This window comes from Colius striatus, chromosome 3 (assembly GCF_028858725.1).
Source record: "Colius striatus isolate bColStr4 chromosome 3, bColStr4.1.hap1, whole genome shotgun sequence".
Taxonomy (NCBI): Eukaryota; Metazoa; Chordata; class Aves; order Coliiformes; family Coliidae; genus Colius; species Colius striatus.
The window spans coordinates 69,758,904-69,779,561 of NC_084761.1; the positions used below are offsets into that span (position 1 = coordinate 69,758,904).

At 35.9% G+C, this 20,658-nt stretch overlaps 1 protein-coding gene across 10 annotated transcripts in view; it reads right to left on the reverse strand.

The window, feature by feature from the left end:
- CEP135 (centrosomal protein 135) overlaps window positions 1-20,658 on the reverse strand; it is a 36,607-nt gene that overhangs the window by 924 nt on the left and 15,025 nt on the right. For 2 of the 10 annotated variants that reach the window (XM_061993705.1, XM_061993713.1), the window contains 14 exons: window positions 20,066-20,209; window positions 18,629-18,772; window positions 17,354-17,431; window positions 17,036-17,187; window positions 15,157-15,272; window positions 14,932-15,086; window positions 14,411-14,466; window positions 13,221-13,389; window positions 9,998-10,108; window positions 8,065-8,250; window positions 7,132-7,341; window positions 6,164-6,366; window positions 1,779-1,883; window positions 1,277-1,423 (listed from right to left, as the gene is read on the reverse strand). In XM_061993705.1, the coding sequence (XP_061849689.1) occupies window positions 1,277-1,423; window positions 1,779-1,883; window positions 6,164-6,366; window positions 7,132-7,341; window positions 8,065-8,250; window positions 9,998-10,108; window positions 13,221-13,389; window positions 14,411-14,466; window positions 14,932-15,086; window positions 15,157-15,272; window positions 17,036-17,187; window positions 17,354-17,431; window positions 18,629-18,772; window positions 20,066-20,209 (1,976 nt within the window). The other 8 variants (XM_061993709.1, XM_061993708.1, XR_009818498.1 and 5 more) reach the window with 8 other exon arrangements.

The following is a 20,658-nucleotide window of genomic DNA, read 5'->3' on the forward strand; positions in this document are numbered from 1 at the left end:
TTTCTTTAAAAATACATAATGAGAATGGGATCTTTTCTCATAAGATATTGTAGAGAGCTCTCATTGTTAAAACTGAGTATGCAAATGGTAGGACAAAAATAGTTCACTATATGGTATTCTTCAAGTGTATCAAATGGACAATTTTTATTGCTCTTGGGACTCACTATAAAGCAAGGAAGGCTAATGACAATTCTCTAATGATGATACCCATTCTTAGAAATATATTATCTATCATTATCTCAGTCTAAATGTTGATTTGCAGTACATCAGAGTTTGCCTAATGGCTCAGCAGTAAAGTAAAAGTCCTAACTGCTGTTGCATCCCTACTACCAAGGTCTCATTTGCAAAAGTTTCCTAGTTTGGGGTTTTTTTTGGCTTTGTCTAAAAACTCTCAAAAGAAAAAAAATTGCTGACAATGTGGATCATGCCATGCCAATCTCGGTTCTTAGGACATTTGTGGTTTGTTAAAAAATGTAAGCTGAGGAATAAACCGTATGTATTTATCAACAAAAATAAAGATTAAAATCATATGATCTTGGAATTCTGTTTCCTGGAGTTTTGCAATTAGAAACATGAGTTTTTACAGTATACTGTGTAATTATTATAGCATACGTTTCCTAAAAAACTGCTGTTTATCTCTTCCTGTCATCACTGGAAGTTATTATGCGGTATAGGACAGATGCGATACAAAGTCAATAACGCCTGTTAACATGTATAAAACAATAACAATCTGTAGAAGAACAAAAATGTCAGTGAAAACGGACGGGCGAGAGGTTGATTTTCCTTTTTCATGGACTATAGTGAACATGGTCTTAGACATGCATAGCAGTTAAGCACTAACAACGAAAGATGCATTCGTTACTTTTATGCACTTATTTTGGAGACAGTTTCATCTGATGTGTAGGGTTCAAATGCATTTGAAGAGAATTTCATGGCATTTCTCTTAATGTAAACTATCTGCTATTTGGAGATAACTTCTAAGGATAAGAAATTGGCAATATATATTTGTAAATGATTAATGGCAATACTAAGCAGGCGATACATATTTGGAAGTTGTTGGGTGCTACAAGACAATTAACAAGAACAGGGATCCATTACATTATATGCACTTTGCATGTATCATTTCCAATCAATATTTTATAGCAGAAGAATCAACAGAAGAACTTAGAACCACTTGAAATATAAAAGAATTTCACAGAATTCAAAAGGTATTATTTAGAAACAGTTTAAACTTAAGGCTTCAACAGAAACAATCTGCTAAAATCAACTTGCTTACTTTTCAGCTGCTGCTTGGTCAGGTGTCTTTACAGTGGTACGTTCTGGAGAGTGTGAGGGAGACCTTAATGTTGAACTGAGAGGAGGTGAGGCACGTAACAAGGATGTGGAGAGACCATGTCGACGCATTTCCTGAATTGCACGCTCTCTACCAACAGATAGCAATTTCAGTTGCACGCTTTGCTACTCCAGGATGCTGATTTTCAGAATACTTTGCAAAGAGTCTTGTTTTCTTATCATGTCACTGAACATTCTTCTTGTTTTCATGAGAAGAAATTTTTTTTAGATGTAATGGTAAACTCAAGAAGTTTATGAGGGAATTCAGACAGTGTGTTAGAGTTTTTCTAATTAAAAAAGTGTTTTTCAAGAGGAGAGTATTAAATTTTTGCACAATAGGAACACAATTTTCCATAACAGTTCCTCACTATTAAAAAAAGCAACAGTTTTAAAATGAGAAAGAAGAAACAAGAAGAGTCACCTCATTGAAAAAACTAGCATCTTACCGTTCAAATTGCTCAGTTGTGAGTTGCCTTTTTAAAACATCACGGTCAGTCTGCAGCTGTGCAAGTTTGCTTCGAAGCAAGGAAACCTCTCTATTACAGCTGCTTCTAAAACAAAAATCATGAGAAGCAACAAAGTTTTCTTTGAACATTGTCAGCCAGAAGCTTAGAGGCATTAAAGTAAAATGAAACAAAAACAGACACTGGCTATGTTGTTTCACAAAGACCAAGTCAAAGACAAATCAGAAGCAGTGAGAATAAAATTAATGTAACAGAACATTTCTGGAAGAACTGAAGGTAACAAAGAGGTGAGAAGCTGGCAAGCCTCACTACATCCTTACTACAATACATCATGTTCTTTTCCAGACAAGGTGAACATAAACATGTTTTATTAAAACAGAGAAAAGAGTCATTAATTAATTTACTGTCCTCTGTTGCAATGTGAGATGTGTACACTTGAAGAAAAAAAGCAGTAACTATTCACAAAAATACAAACATGAGAGATATGGCTTCAGTAAAAATTATATCAAGTAGGCTGTAACTATCTGGCCATTAGTGAAGAAAATGGAATCAAATCTAAGTAAAAACTGTATTAATGCAAGCTCAGACCAGCAAAAAATAGGGTCTGAAAGCTTGTCAACTACACCCTTGCTGTTGGGGCCCAACTGCAAGAATCAAAATGAAAAGCAGCCTTGAAAATTTTAAGTAGCATAACTAAATATACTTCTTAGCAAGTCATTAGCTTGGACAACTCGATGCTTGGCTTTAAAACACCATTAATTGCTTTATGAAACAAGCAAAAAAAGTGTAAAATAAATTGTCTAAACCAGAGTCTAGATAGACAGCCATGTTACTCCATAGAGTCTTCAAAGCCAATATGAGATGCAGTGCTCAGAAGTCACTTCTGGTGAAGCAGAGATGTACTAGTTTATTACCAAAGCACTGGATGTGAATTCTGAAAAACGAGATCCACTTCTATCTCAGTCACATACTTCCTGTCTGGCACTCGCTGGTCTCTGACTCCAGGAAGATGCAAACTACTCAAGAGATTTGATCCAAAATGAACCGCAGAATAGTTTTTCCTGTCTTCCCTATTCATCAGTTAAATTCCTAGAATGGTATCTTGATCCAGTGTGTTGAGAATAGACGCAGAAGACAAGAGGTCTTGATGATATCTTAGACTAAGTCCTTCAGAGACAGGCATACTCTTGGGCCCAATATCATTATTGTAAAATAAAGAAAGAAAGCAAACAGGTTTGTGAGTTCTGAGGTTATTCTATATCAATGATATTTAAAGAAAATTAAGATCATGAAGTAAATTGCTCAAAAATTAAGAAATATTTTATTTTGAAATCCCTATGCACAGTAATCATCATATAATAAGATTACATGATGACACTTTTTTTTCACAGGACATCCGTCTCTTTCAGAGTAGATACAGATAGCTCTCAACAAGTAGTTTAGCTATTCAGTATTTTCTGTTTATTTAATACTTAATCGCTATAGAGCTTCAAGATCTCGTTTACTGTACTGTCTCCCAAACAGCATTCTTGAATAACACAACTACTCACTCTTGACAGCACTGGAGAACTTCACAAATTAATCTTTGAGAATCCTTCTGACATTAGTAGTTGTACCTGTACCTTATTGTCCCAGTGCTTTCACAATTAGAGTGGAAGCAATGGCACAATAAGACCAAAACTGTATATAAAGTTCAGAAAATAGTCACATGATTTTTGCCACTCGGAACTAAAATTTTGGGAAGTCAAATGAATTTTTATATTTTGCAAGACATAGACATAATTGTCACACATTTCAGTCACAGCTGTGAGCATTTTAAGTTCATTTTCTTTAGACTGCATCTACTACAAACCAAGTAACAGAAAATAAGGTGTATGTACAACTAGTTTTCACACCTGAACATTTGTCTAGCAACATGCAGAAACTCTGAGATAAACAGAGGAAAATAACTGCCCTGGTTTTGGCTGGGATAGTTAATTTTCTCCCTAGTAGCTGCCACAGGGATATATTTTGGGTTTAGGATGAAGAGAATGTTGATAACACAGCAATGTTTTGGTTATTGCTAAGCAGTGCTTGCAAGCACCAAGGCCATTTCTGCCCTCCCAGTGAAGAGGACTGCAGGTGGGGAGGATGGTGTGCACGCAAGAAGCTGGGAAGCAACACGGCCAACATAGCTGATCTGAACTAGCCAAGGGGCTATTCCATTCCATTGAACATCATGTCCAGCACATAAACTGGAGTTAGCCAGAAGGGGTGGATTGCCAGTTGGGCATTGGTCAGCAGGTGGTGAGCAACTGCATTGTGCATCACTTGTCATTTTCTTGGATTTTATCTTAATTACCATCATAATACTTTATTTTTCTTACTGTTATTATATTTTAGTTACTATGAGTCCCCCCCCCCCATCCCAGGGAGGAGAGTGAGCAGCTGTGTGGGGCTTTGCTGCCAGCTTGTCTTGAACCACCACAACAACTCAGCAGAGTAGCCACTTTTCCTCAAAGAGAACGTTTTCCTTCTTCCTACATTATCCTATTCTATTAATAATCCAAGTGCTGACATTTACAATGAACAAGAAAGGAACCCTACAATGTGTGCAGAAAAAAACTTTGGAAAAAGTCACTGGTTTTGTTGTTGTGGGGTTTTTTAACTTTCACATATGCAACTGACTTTTTTCCCCTAAGTAAACAAAACTGCAATTCTAAAACACAAAGTAAGGTGAGTTGCACAGGGACAGTTAATAGTGTCCATCATCTACAGATTCATTGAGGTCACTGCTACTTGAGGTCGACCACTGTCAAATGGAACATTGTAGCCTTTATATAAATCAACCAAAAGCCTTATTCTTGCACATTTGCATCATAAGTTAGATAGTTTTTAGGCATGCTATCTTCTGTATCTCAAAGAAGCATTATCTGTCCCATTACCTTCCAAACATTTCTCTCCCTACCTCACTGTTTACTAAGTGGGCACATCTGTTTCTCTTCCTCTGAAATTCAATTTGACTTTACTCTTTGCCACCATCTACATTCAGCAGCTACTCCTCCTTGCTATTTAATGTAGAAATACCATTACAGTCACTGGCAAATTATGTCATGATAACACATATCACGGAAACTTCCAATTCCCTGCTCCATATCATGAAGAAAAGTTCTTAAATCTCCCACTTCCCTCACACATTAATTTTATACACACAAAATAGATCCCACCTCACCCTGTCCAGCTTTATTGTTCCAAACAGACTAGTCTTTCTTTTACAAGAGTACTAAAAAGTTCTCTGTATTCTAGGCAGATGCACAGCGTAAGAAGTTGCAGTTAGCTGTAACAGAAAGTACTGGCCACATTTAGTGTGGGTGTCAGCTTTGGTTCCATTTCTGTTTCAAAGGATCAATAAACAATATAGGACTCCTTCCTTAACAGTTAACAGCAGCAAAAGTACTTTTGCTTTTTTGAAGCACTGTCACTGTAACTTCATTATTTATTACCTAAGTGATTCTTACTTTAAGCAAAGGACAACAGGCATCTTCAGTATGTAAGCAATTCACATTTACCATGGATTTAATCTACTTATTTTTTTGTATGTTGAAATTTTCCTTTCAATCTGCTTTGAGATACTTGATGAATCCACATTGTTCTAAAGGAGTTAGGACTTCAGAATAATCTCCAATATAAAAACACAAAATAGTTCAAGATTAAGAAAATTTGTGTGGTCTTTAATAATTAAACTCATAGTTAAACTCTTCAAAGCTGAAGATATGACTTCTACTTAAAAAGTAGAGTTTAATTACATTGCTTCCTGAAACAAAGAAGAAAATCAGAAACTGTGAGACAGGTGGTTATATATTTTGAGGATTAATACATTCTGATGCAAAGGTTAAATATCCAATGCATACATACATTGAGGTATGTACTCAACAGCTAAAGAAATGTACAAATTATCATGGGTTGGCTGGTTCTGTAGTGGAAATAATGTCAGGAACAAATCAGCTACCTTGCTATTAGACAGTTAGGTCAGTAAGAGGCTCAGAAGGAAATTATTTTAGTGATTGCACTGAAAAGATGACATTTACGTCAGACAAGTAAACATGAGGAAAGGCATCACCTCCTTGACTGACCAATGGGAATCATGAGCAAGTTTACTGCTTGTACTAAACTGACATCCACCAGAGCACTATTAACGAAAACAAGACAAAAGGTCTGTAAAGAAACTTTAAGCAAATGATGCCATGAAAGGGCAAAAAGACATGGCTGTAAAACATCTGCTCAGCCATACTGAACATCAAGAACTTGACTTTGTGAATAAGTGCTTTCACACAGAAGAAGTTTCTTTGTCAACCACATCACACATACATACCCTTGTTAAAACTTACAGTTTGCTCTCAGCAAGTGTTAGCTTGTCTTTCAACAACTGAATTTCGGAATCTTTCCCCGTGGCTGTTAAATGGTTCTGAAATTCTTTGTCTCTACTAGCAGCCAGCAATGTTTCAAGATTCTGAACTGTAAGTCTTTCACTGGATAACTGCTTTTTCAGCAGCTCTGCTTCTGCTTTTTTATCTTCTAATTCACCTAGAATCTAGGGCACAAATTTTAGACATTATTAATACACTGTTTGTACACCAAATATATAGAGTTCTCTTTTGTGAAGTGCTGTTGTATACTACATTCTATTTGACTAGGTTAGCTCACAATTAGCTTATTAGCTTTCGCTGAAAATGTAGGAATACTTGTTTTCCTCATCAGTTCTAAGAATAGAAACAAATTCTGTGTGGATGAGAAGTGCTGTTCTTAAGACTTGGAATATTACAGGAACAGAAAGCCTCACCAATTCCCTAAGCAAATATACAATCATTGGCTGTAAAGAAGAAAGTTCAGAAACTATGGATACTTTGAAAGATTTACATTATTTCAAAATATTTAATGAACTTCAGCCAAATCTAAATTTCACTTTAACTGAAAAAATCCTTTAAGGAAAAATCCTTAATATCTAAATAAGAGTGCACTATTCACTTTTTAGAAAAAGTTGAAAATTTGAGTAAATTTAAAAACAGGACATAAAACCTTGATATCTAAATGTCATTTGTCTCTGGGGCATAGCGAAAAAACCATACTTTGTATGCTGTCGTACCTTGTAGCGACAATGAATGAAAATCCCTCTTTTTCGTACAAAACCCACAGATACAGATCTTTGTACTGCAAAATTGATAATTTGTATATAAATGTAAAACTGGTGATGTAAATTAGCTTATCTTGCTCTCAGAAGGAATTTATTATTTTCTTCAAAACTACTAAAAGCAAAGTATTTTACTACAGCAAATTTAAGTTTGCCTTTGCTGCTTACCCTTTCATGATCCATGCTTTTGGATGTCAGCTGACGAGATAAAGCTTCTTTGCTGGACTCAAGTTTCACACAGAGCTCCCTCACAGAAGCCAGGTCCGCCAACACAGAAGACTTGTGCTGGTTTTCACGTTTAATATCCTCTTCCAATTTGGACACATTTTTTGTAAAGAAGGAGATCTGAGATTCATATGCTTGATGTGCAGCGATATGCTAAACAAAGATGGATACCTCCTCAGTGTCAAATGTCAAGTGAACAGTTCTCTGCTGAAAAACTAGGGGTGTTTTTATTACTTACTTTTTCTTTAGAGACTTTAGAGTTTTAAACTCTTTTTGGCTAATTAAAAGCATGTGACAAAATATGGTCAATCCACAACTATTCTATTCTAAAACTTCCTTGATCTCCATGAAGTTATTGCTTTTAAACCTCCTTATTTGCTACAGTTATTCTAGGTTTTGGTATTATGGACTCCTGGCTCTGGATTTGGACTACTACTATCATATACTCACCTTTACTCAAGCCACCAATACTTCACATGCTTAATTCAAAGCTTCAAAGACATGTAAGAACTAAGCTTAGAAGATACTCATAAAACTGGTTGCCTAAATACTCACAATGAGATATGTAAATATTTTGAAGCAACTAAGAAAAATCTTGTATGACAACGTAACAGCAGTGACCACACAACAGAAGAGATCTAGAAGTATTAAAATCTGAACAGTGACTAATTTTGGAAAATCAGGGAAGGGAGAAGGAAAGCTAACATCTAACCAAAATCAGTTACTGTTTCAAAGCAGTTGTGTGTCCACATTTGAAATGTTCACATGTTGGAATTATTTTACATTAAAGCATTAAAAACAGTAAGTTGACTTGACGAAAATACACTTGATTGTATCCCACTTTGCTTGACAGAATTTCATTGCACAAGTTATTACCCCTTCAATCTCTTTTTCCAGAAGTTCTACTTTCTCTCGAAGATGTCTCCGATCTGTATCCACAGAAAGGAGTTCAAGTCGTATTGAGCCACTTTCTCCTTCAGCTTGATGAGCCTTCACTTCCCAGTCTTCAGCTTGTGAATGGAGCATTCGGAACTTCTCTAACAATTCTTGGTTTTCTTTTTCCTAGATGAAACAGTAAATCATTCTGCAATGATCACCTTCAAGCTGCTAGAACTTATTACATGCTGACTCCCTATCCCATTATCTGGAAATGACTAAAGACCTTCATCCATTTTGCAAATCCAAATAGTAAATAAGTGCACTGGCAAGCACATTCAGTTTTTTAGAATGGAAGCATTTATATTTAAGCCATTGATAATGAATTTCAAGGCTCCAAGGTGAGGGGTTGTTTCGGATCTCTGCATTGTCACTGCATACACACTGAGGTGTACTGATCCTAGTGCTGCCCTTGCCAAGAAATTCCAGTAGGAGTCCTTTTTCAGCTCTTTTACTTACTGTGCTCTTACAAATATTTATATTATGGCAGTGTCTGAAAGCCTGATCACCTCTTCAGGCATATACAGCTAAGCAGGCTATTGTACACGTACCAAACTGTAAGTTCTTATGCTTACAAGTCATGCAGCAATAAAGCAAATATGTTACTTGAGAACTTCAATTTGGCACAACTGCAAATGCCTCTTGCAAAGCAGCAGCTAATTTTGCTTCTTTATCTAGCTCCACTTAATTCCCTTGGTCCCCAGTTCACAAAATGCACAGAGGGATAAGCATGTTGCTAGCATGAATCAGATTTATCTCGAGGAAAACCACCATTTTTGAAACTCCTTCTGTGTTTCCTGCAGAACTTGGAAGATGCAGACAGAATGAGGTGCGGCATTAGGAAACAAATATGTGACAAGAAAGGGAACACTGCAGAAAAGTAAATCTTTGACTGCACAGGCAGAATGCAGATATAATCCCAGACAAATTCCTGAAACCATCCTTTCAGAACGGATCACTGGCTCTATATTCTACAGCTTTTTGGTAACCAACTTGAAAACTGGACTCTCCTTTGCCAAAGATGCAGCCATAACTACAGCTGAAGCACTTTGGGTATATGACATATCTTAAAATTCTTAAAAAATAAATTTCAAGTGTTTTAAATGGAGAGTTCTAAGCTAACATGCTATGAATCTTAATTTGTTCTCTATGCTTCAGTTTCTACTTGTAAAAAATGGATGAATTCACATGCAGTCATGTAGCTATGCAAGTCAAAAGTCAGAGCAAAACTCACTCTTTTCAAGTTACATCATAAATTTGCTAAGTTGTGTTGTCTTGACATAAATTCTATTTATTTTAAATGATCCTAAGTTTTAATTAACACATATCACACTTGAGAATCCAAATAAAACACATTTTACAAGAGCACTGTTTTGTCAGTACAAACACATTCATACAGAAAACATTCCAACGTGGTATTTTTACACTTTCCTGCAGGTTTACACACAAAATTTATCTTTTAAAAGTGTAAAACATTAAAAACTATGTTATAAGTTGCTTGTTGCTTTCAACTGTGAAATAGTAACAGATATTTCACTAGTTGGCCCGTCAAAATTCAGAGGAAAACAACATTCAAACATGATTTTCTTGGCATTCTCCAGTGTTACAGCCAACTGAAACGTAATTGTCACGTGCCAGAATTTATCAGCACTTTATATTTAACAATGTTTTATCTGAATCCACTAGTAACTTGAAACACTACAAAGAAGGGAAAAAAAGACCCCAAAGGAGGAAATGGGGCAGATAGGGAGAATGGGATTCAAACCATACATTTCTTAATTTGTTTATTGTGTCCCAATGAGAATGTGTTATACTCTAAACCCAATGGATTTCCTGAAAACAGTCACAACTGCCTACAGATTAATACTTTTACCTTCAAAGCTATCAAGGTCTGAAATTTGGAAACTTCAGTTATATAATTATGAACCCTGGTTTTCATTTCTTCTTTTTCACGTATTGCATCTTCAAGCTCAGTAGTGACAGCCTAAACAGATTGCATAAAGGAAAAATCACGCATCAGACTGAATTCATCACTATGTATTACAGTATCAGACTAAGTAAAAGTAATTGTACACGCTGGAGATTTTTTTCTTTTCTAATTTTAAGTATATTAGTCAAAGCCCTTTGGAATTTGTTAGGTTCAGAAATATCCCCTATTACTTTAGATATACTAGGGAGTTTTCCAGGTAAGAATACTTATAGAAAATAACAAGTATCAAATCAGTTCCTAAACTTTGCAGCTTCCCTAAGAACACACATCCTACTGATTTTCGGCAAAACCAACAACCAGACATTTGGGAACTGGAATTTTTCAAGTCTTAAGATACACTAACCCCAACTGAAGGCAAGATTTGTGTCACTAAAAAATCAACTTTATAAAAAAAGAACATGTATTTTAAAGTAGAATTGCAAGATAAAATAACTAAATGCATTATTAAGAATCTATTTAGACATCAAAAATGCACCATGGAATTTGAGATATTAGAACTGTTAACACTTTTACGCTCTCAGGTTCAGCTCTCACCTTTCTCTGATGCCTCTAGCGCAGAGAGCAAAAAAGACGAGTGTCTTCATCTATCCCCACTATCAAATGTGGGAGAAATAGAGGATATTTACTTATTGCTTTCCCATCTTCTTTTTGTGGTAGATGAACATTCATTAGTAGCAGCAGTCTTATTAATGTGTGCTGTACTTAGCATATGCTGAAATAGTGTGCTTGTCTCTGTGGTAGCCTTCCGAAGCACACAGAGAAAGCCTTAGTCATCACATTTTGATAATATTTAAAATTTTATCTTATTAAATACTAGTGAATGGCATCTCTAATTTCAAATACACGCACATATGTATGTATTGAACTATAGGTTTTGCAAGAACTATTCAGAGTACTACATCACTGACTTAAAATATCTTGTTATGTTGTATATTCTAGCTTCAGGCTCAGCTGGTTTGACCAAGAGGAACTGAAATAAATGGTTTCACTAACAAGGCCTAGATTGTCTTTAGTGTAGGCATGTACAATGCAGTGAATTCAAACAAATATTCGTATCTCAGCAAAATTTTACAAGGCATTTGAGTTTCCTAACATGCTGCAATAGTTGTATTTGCTATACAAATTGAATGTAATGAATTGCAAGAAAGTTCTGGACTAGTTATTTAAATCACAATCACCTCTTTTCCATGGAACCCTTCCTAACATTTAGCCCAACAAAAAAAGTGTTACTCTATAAAACATTGAACATTTTTGTTACAGATTGTCCATACGCACACTCTATTGTACAGGGACATTCATGTCACGCACATGAGAGCTGCAAAGCTTTTGGTCAGCAGTAGCCAGCTGGTGCACAAAATCAACTTATTATTCCTCAAACTATGTCAGGGATTAAAAAGATGGAATGAACTTCAAGCTCTACCAGCCACAGATCACAGACCCAGAGAATTCCAAGGAAGAAGAGATGGACCAATGGTGGTTGAGGAGAGGGCAAATGGACATATAAATACCTTATGCTCTTGAAAGAATAAGCCTTACATACCTGTGATTGGTTTAACTTGCAGACCCCTGGAGAACACCTCAAGATGAAGATGTCATAAGGATAATAATGATTATAATCAAACAGTTTAATTCACCAAATCTATCAACACTTTCTGTCTTGCAATATTTTTATTTAACCTACACCATCAACTTGAGATTGTTCATCTTTTAAGAAAACATTTAATGATATCCTGCAGAAATAGGTAATTCCTCAAGTCATTTATTTCAACTTTGATTCTGTAACTGATTTAAATTTTAGCTTTTATAACATGCGGTCTACAAGGAAATGTGTTTAGCCATCAGAATCCAAGAGGAACTGTGTACGTTTCAAGTGGAAAGCTGACCATGAATACACATGACCAATTCAGAGTCCACTGGGCAATCATAATCTACTTCCCACCTGGTTTTGGTCTAAAGCTACTGACTGGATGGCTGTTAGCAAGGAACTACATTATGACTCTTAGCTACTAGAGTTAAGGAAAGATTATATCCTATCAAATTAATACATATAACATAGAACTCTGCAGGCAAAGTATCTGGATGGAATCTCCACAAAAACCAAAACCCACACACAAAAAAATGCTGCAATGTACAGCTGAATGCTAAGACACTACCTCACCATGACACCTGCCTTATCAATACAAAGACAATTCAGTAACAACAACTCTCCAGGGAAACAGATGGCACCTTTGAATTCATCACCTAAAATCCCACAATATCTCAACCCAATGGAAAGGGAAGCCCTCCTATTCATATCAACTGTGCAGCCTTATCCATTCCTGAAATCAGGAAACAAATTCAGACTACTCAGGGCTATCAGACCTTAAAAATAAGTTTTCTTCAACCCCTCTGTCTTGAAGATTTTAAACCTTCCTGTATTTTCTCCCCAGTCTTTTTCGTTTCATCAGGAAAAGCAAAGTTCCTGTAGAACAACATACATGAATGACAACTAACCTTGCCAGAACTGGAAATTGGAAACCTGCCAATACCTCTTTACAGCCACCATCACCAAATCTTGTAGGACACAAACATTAAGATGTACATTCCAAAACATTCTTCTCTCAAAATGTGGTGCACATCACCCAATACATCCAGTGCTTCAAACGAAAATAGATGAATGAAGCTAATGAATCACTATGTACCAGAACAAATTCAGACCTGCTAGCAATGTCCTCCTCCCTCCCACTTTCACCTAATAACCTGGTATCTGCTTTTGCAGTTTCTTGCCCTCTCTTGATAATCCCTTTTCCAGAGATAATAGACCACTTTTTTTGCCAATTAAATACCAAGTACCAAGTCATTTAATTAATATAATCTCATTTGAGTATAAACAATTATGTCCTAGATTTATTTTATGTCTCCCCCACTGTATTGACTACACTTAAGTATCTAAAGTAATTGCTTTTACAATTTCTGCCCAGTCATTTTTAATATCCCACTGTTCAAGAAATACCAATAATTAAAGACACAATATCAAAACTGAGGATATAGCAATTTTGATGTACTACCATATGTAAGCAAGTAATAAATAAATTTAGTACTTCAGGATTATGTACTGCCTTCATACCTGGTTTTCTCTGGCCATTGTCGCTAGGTCATCTTGCAATCGTCTGTTTTCATTCAGAGCCATTTCCTTTACTCTTCCTGCTTCTGCAAGCTCTACATGAGATATATCAAGCTGCTGATGTAAGCTAGATATCTCATGGTCTCTGTTGCTCAGCATGTCCTTCATCTGTCTATCAAATGAAAATCTTATTTAAGTTGTCCCTTCTTACACTATACCACACACTGCTGAAAATGATCAGACATGGACTTTGGATACAAAATGTGTTTGGGGTTTTTTTTCTTGTTTTTTTTTTCCCTAAAAAGCTAAAATTCTTGCTCTCTGAAGGCTGACAAACTGGGTCTAAGCATAAACATAAGCTAAGTAAGTAAAATGTCAATATGGAGAAATGAAATGGAACCAATCTTTGAAGTTTTATCTGGTAAGATATCATTTTATGCAAACAGAATCACAGATACTTATGTTTTTTCTGTGTTTGATAGTGGTTACGGCCTGTTAGCCATTGCATATTTTATAAACCACATAGGAAGATGACAGTTTGAACCTGAAAGACAACAATCAAAAGAGTAAGGAAGAGATTGAACAAAAAAGTAGAAACCTAAAAATGTGTGAATTTAAGTATTTTAGAGTATTTTCTGGCCAGATTCATCATGCATCAATGTACCAAATATTCAGTTTCACCGGTCTTCAGATGTGTAAATATTTTCTTTCAAAAAAGCTATAGTTTTAAAAGTCAGGCTTAAAAAGAGGCAAGAAGGATCAGGATCAGATGAAGCCCACTTAAAAGCTACATAAAAATATTGTAATTAAGATTGTATTGGTAACTTAAGCTGAAAGAACTGGCTTGCCAATTAAGAGTTCAGCTCTAAGTTTTACTGGGGCAATCTAATAATATCTAGTGGTGTATTTAGAGTACTATAAAGCTACTTCTTACCTAAGAATCAAGAAATGTTACTAATTTAAAAAACTATAGCCAAACAATTGTTGATGGCTGTCTTTAACAGTATCTTAGCAGCCTGCAATGTAATTACAGGGCAAGTCTCTTAAAAAGTTTTCTTAACACATTACACTCTTTTACTTGACTTCAACAGAATTAATTCCACAAAAATAATTAAACTAGTCATTTACTTTCCCTTTAAACAATATTAGATAAAATAAAAACCACTGAAGAAGGCATCCTAGTCTTTACTTACGTTGTTGAGGACTCCAGCTCAGAGAGAGTCACACGTAAATGAGTAATTGTTTTTTCCTACAAAAATAAAAAAGCAAAAGTTGCATTAGGTGTTACTATATTGCAACATAACATTGAAATTAAAGAACTTTACATTTAAATCTTTATTTTCACCCTTCACCAATAAGTAATTGCATCTTTACATATTCAAATTTCCAAGCTTCTTTACTGAGAAAGGATTGTCTTGTCCAAAAAGATGGAAGTCAGCTATGGATTCTGTCACCTCAGGCTAGAACCTTATATCTCAATAAATATTTCCAAATGCAAAAAATACTTTTCTATTGTCTTGGAGTGTTCATGGAATACTAAGAACCATGATTCAACTGATACTGAGTTGGCAAATGACTCTTTGTATTGGCTACATCTAAACACAGTGCTAATGTGACGTCTAGAGCTCTTGCACAGGCTTAGGCATCAAGGCTAAAAAGATACAGCTTGAAACATCCCTTGATAGACTGCAAATACTACTTCTACTGCACATACCTTGTTAGCTAAGTTGTCATCTAAGCATGCAATTCTTTCTGTTTTTTCATCTACGGTTTCTTGAAGCCTGTCCTTTTCCTTGTCCAAAATGGTGATAGTACTTCTAAGCACATTGACTGCTTCATCATGTGAAGTGCTCTTCTGGTTTAACCTATCTATAAATAAAAGAATAAATACTTTCTGTTTTAAAATTGGGAAATAAGCACAAAAATAACTAGTAATTACCTATTTTCTCCTCTAGCTTTACAATTTCTTCTTGAGCTGACTGCAGTTCATCCTTTTTGAGGGACAACTGGTGTTGTAAATCTTCAGCAGACCTCTGCAGCTGGTCATTTAAGAGCCTGGAAAATCAGTATGCAGTTGAAAGAAGTTTGGGACCTACTCAGGGTCATCAACTTATGGCTCTTAAGGTTCTTGAAGTGACGGAACAGTTCCAGCATAATCTCATGACAGGGCTGTGTCAGATCAATCAGCACCATGGGGTTATGTTAACCAGTCCTTTCTCTCCCTCTCGGAGACAGACTGAGGATTGATTAAGGATTACTGAGGCCAACATGACTTGGTTGTTCTGGACTCCTGCAGGAAGTCCACCTCAACATCATTCCAAAATGGAGCAATGGAACATCAGTGGAATCCCCATGATAATCTGAAGCATTGACTTCCTTTGATTTCTGTTGCTCCTCATTATATAATTCTTGTTCCTCATGTCTTTTGACTTTCATAAAGATTTTGATATGTAGCTCATAGCAGTGATGATTAGCCACAAAATATTTTAAACAGTAACCAAATTGACAGCTACAGTTCTGATCCTACTTTTAAGAAATACAGAGCTTGAAATATATACAAAAATCATCTACCTACACAGCTGTAACAAACTGCCAACATGCACAAAGTAGAACCAAATGCTGAAATGACTGTAGCCCTAGTCATTATCTCCTCCTTTTTATAATACAAATGTTTTCCACAAAAATTATAAGAAACCTAAAAAAATATTTCACTTTTATGAATGGTGTCAGAATGTTACCAACAAATACACTGTTTTACTAACAATCATTTTTGTGCAATTGAGAGCATCAGAGGAACTCCAAGGCCTGCTTCTCAGCTTCAGTTCTTCACAGTTATCCACCTTGCCATTGTGCTGTTACACAGTGCACTACAGTCCTGTTCTGGTGGGGGCAGGGGAGAGGGGTGAGAGCCAATCCTAGTTTCTCTTGTAAAACATCCCAAAAGACCTCATCTACGGCATTACCTATCAGTGGTGATCTTTTACATCAAAGCCTCTCATTTCAACCTAAACCAAATAACACATTTCCAAATTTCTGCCCAGATTTATTCAATACTCCATTTCCACCTTCTCTCAAGACTTCTCAGTCCATCACATTTAAATAGCCGATGGGAGCTCTTTTCTAAAAAAACTTTAAAAGAATGCCTCAATGATCCTGCAAGTTTAAATAGGCCTTAAAAATACTCTAGTTGTGAGCAAGTTGGACATCCCACAGACTGTGGCTATGGATTTTAGGATGTCAGCTCTCAAAACCGTAGTGTGTATGTGTAGTGGTCATATGCTATTATGAGAGTGACACAGAAGAATGGCTCAAGTACAAATGCAATTAGAGAATGGCTCTCCGTGAACTACTCAGTTGTGGAATATCAGTGGCTAATGCTTGACAAAGTTTTTACTGACAACTCTATCAACTGTCTCAATTTGATCTTACTGCTGCAGTTTGCAAAGGCATCCATCATCCCTTTAAATAAGTATTGTAAAGCCTTTCAGAAATTTTCTGTTCTACTACATTTATAAGCACAGAACATGGCTGTTAGAGGAAACAATTTTAGAAGAAGGAGAAAAATTTCATCCACAATTAGCCATAAAAATTATTAGTATATCTGCTCATCAAGTAGGTCCAGGAGGAGCCTGCTGTGAAAAGCCACCACAGCATTTTCCTTACACATATTTACTTTTCCATAAAGCAAAAACAGTACCAAGGGATTCTGAAAATACTTTATGGTCTTCCTTGGGAACTCAACTCTGCTAAACAGTCATAGAACAAGCAAAATTTTGTTAATCTCTGTGAAAGACCACTACATTTTGTATTAGACTTACTGAAGTGAGCAAATCTCAACTTTAAATTGAGAAGAATCATCAGATGTCTGGGCAAGTTTAGTGGACTTCAATTTTAATTCATTTTCCAAAGAATTTACTCTTTCTTTCAGGATAGAGACTGTAGTCCTTAATTCACACTTTTCTATCTCCAACTGTAATTAAAAAAAAAAATAACCAAACATGTTACAGTTGTTAAAAGCTAGGTTGTGATAGCTTTCTAAGAACTCTAGATTGAAAAAAGAGCTAACAAAATTACTTGTTGAACAGCCTATCCTATTTTAGAAGAAATAAAAGCTTACTTCTTAAAAATCCACTTACTCCTTTAATATTACTCTCCAGTTCTGAAATATCATGCTGCATCTTTGATTTTTCAAGGTTAGCTGATACTTGCTGAATCTAAGATAGAAATATAGAATTATATGTAATAAGATACATATTTTTAGATCCAACCATAGAAATTTAAGCTTAATGTTTAAGGAAAATATTGTTCTACACTTAGATGAATGACCAAATGCAACGTTCCCTCTATTAAACTACAGAGCAATAGCTGAAAATATCGCACTGTAGTTCAACATAACATTGTTGAGTTGGTTTTGGATGCTAGTGTGGGTTTTTTAGAGGAAAAAAGTGTATTTATGTTTAGTCCCAACCAATTAACATCGGTGAGTTGTAGAAACATTACTGAGCTACAGAGCCATAGGAGAAGTTGCAAGCATGTCTGGCTTAGTGTCCTAGGCTGTTTGGAAATTCATTTATGAAAACAACATCAATATGAAATGTAAGACGTTACAAAGCTAACTAGTCTTTCTCCAAGTCTATGAAGAGATTTTTTAAAAAATTGTTTGTTCTCTGGCTTCTATGCATAAGTGCAGTGAAATTATTAAACAATCTCTCAGTTCCTGAGACAATTGTTTTTGTGCACATATTTCAAAGTGGTACACATAAAAAACGTTGGTAGTCACCTACGAGAAGTGATCTCTCCTACTATATGCACACATTTTAAGCAAAGAGGTCAGTTACTGACACTACAGTTCTCTGTTTTTGTGGTAGTAAATCAAACTGTGGAAACATCCATCATTCAGTCAGTCTTGACATTTGCTCTCTTTGGATCGGTCTATTAAGATTTTTAATTTTCTGAATTTTCAGGACACTCTAAAAACCTAAATACATTATATTAACGACTCAATTAATGCCATTAATACCAGATATCAAAAGGTCAAGAACAACAGGAAAAGTCCCATAAAGTCTCCTGTTTGAGCAGTAAGAACTGCATGTAACACAGAAGTATCTTTGAAGTGAAGTATACACACAAAAATATTCTGTGGTTGGGGCTTCGTATCTAGGTTCTTCACACAATGTAATGCCATGCTTGCCTTCAAGACACTCCCTCTCCCCCTATCCTCACCTAGAAATTGAGCTTACAAGGGTAATTCAGACAGTTTGTCAAGCTCATTCAAGTGACTCTTAAATCGGGTAAACTCAAAAGTTATTGAAAAAACAAACTGACAGACAGCCAGACATAAACATGGCATCATTGAGTAAGTTTCTCCTATATGCCACCTCACTGCAAGTAATGAAGTCATAAAAGCTCACCTTTAAGTTTTCTCTCAGGCTTTGTTTTTCTGCTATGAGTCTTCTGAAGTCATTCAGTTCAATGTCTCTCTCTTCTTCCACAAGATTTTGAGAAACTAAGCTATGTTTTGCTTCTGTTCTCATCCTGTTCAATTCACTCTGAGACTTTAAAAGGTTATCGTTTGTTAGGATACACGGATTGAAATTAATACAACATATACACAAACAAAAAATAAGCTTCAATGCTTAAATATTTTCACAATACAAGTGTTATTATAGTCTTCTTTTTCCCTAGATAAACAAAATTTATTTCCTAAATCAGACAAAGGAAACTTATGCTGCCAATATACTCACCATCCTTTTACTGTTCCAAGTACAGCTTACCTTCACTCTTCTTAGAAGTTTACTACATCTTTCTTGCTTTCTAGTCTGTATCCTTACTCACGTTTCTAATGCATTCTATTCACTTTTTTTCCCTGAACTTTCCAATTTCTGAATGCCACAGGATCATAGAATGATGAGGTTGGAATCTAGAGATCATCTAGTCCAACCTCCCTGCTAAAGCAGGTTCACCTCTATCAGATCACACCGCAATGCATCCAGGAGGCTTTTGAAAACCTCCAGACAAGAAGACTCCACTACCTCCCTAGGATGCCTGTGCCAGGACTTCCCTACCCTCATAAGAAGTTATTCCTCATGTTCAAGAGGAACTTCCTGTGTTAGAGTTCGTGTCTGTTAATCCTCATCCTGTCATCAGGTGCTACAGAAAAAGAGACTCACCCCATCCTTTGGGCACTCATCCTTTAAGAATTTATAAGTGCTTATAAGATCTCCTCTCAGTCTCCTCTTCTCCAGGCTGAACAATCCCAGATCCTGCAGCATTTCCTCATAAGAAAGATGCTCCAGTCCCCTGATCACCTTGGTGGCCCTGTGCTAGACTCTCTCTAAGAAGTTCCCTGTCTCTCTTGAGCTGGGGAGCCCAGAACTGGACACAGTACTCCAGATAAGGCCTCACCAGGGCAGAGTGGGAGGAGGAGGAGAACCTCCCTCGACCTTCCAGACACACACTTCAATGCCATTGTGCTTCTTGGCTGTGAGGGCACATTGCTGGCGCACGTTTAGTTTGCTGTCCACCAGAACTCCCAGGTCCCTCTCCACGGAGCTGCTCTCCAGCAGGTCACTCTCAGCCTGTAGTGGTCTATGGGGTTGTTCCTCCCAAGCTGTAGGACTCTGCACTTGCCCTTGTATATTATGGCTTTGAAGTTAATAAAAAAATGTGTTCCACAGTTACTATATTTACAAGTAATAAGAACAGGTGTGGATTTTATTGTTCTTGGTTGTATTCTAGTAGGTCTGTAGTCTTCAAGTTTTATTATGGAGAGAAGGTTTTTCATTCTATATAAGCAATAGTACAACAACACAACAGTCTTAATCAATTCTTTCAATGCCCATTCTTACCTGCTCATAAAGAACTTTTAACTTATCTCTTTCTGCAGTCAGTAACTTGACATTGCATTGAATTTCTGTCATGTGTTTTTCAAATCTGTCTAACATGGACTGTAGCTCATCTCTTTCTCTGGTGATCAATCTAAGATCTTCACTCTGCAAAGTAATTAATAACATTTCTTTAAAAATATACTAATTAAAATACCTGGATAATTACTACAAAAACGAGAAAACTCACACTAGCAGCAATACATGAAAATTACATAAACAATAAATTTTAATTACTAGAAAAAGTCTGGTACTGCTGGTATCATTTAAACAATAAGAACTAACTGTTAAAGAGACAAGGCAAAACAGCTAATAATAAAATTTCAACCTTTTTGTTTATTATCCAGTTCTATTTATTTCAAACTGATCAATAATATGTTTCTGTAAATTGCAAATTGGAAAATAAAGAGCAAGTTCACTGGAGTTTCTCTCAGATAACTTAAAAAACTACAACAGTTCTTTAACTGATAGTAAATCTGAAAATAAGTTTGATAGCTCCTAGAACAGTTCTTCAGTATTTCCATAATTTTTTCAACTTGTCTGGACAGCAGAAATTT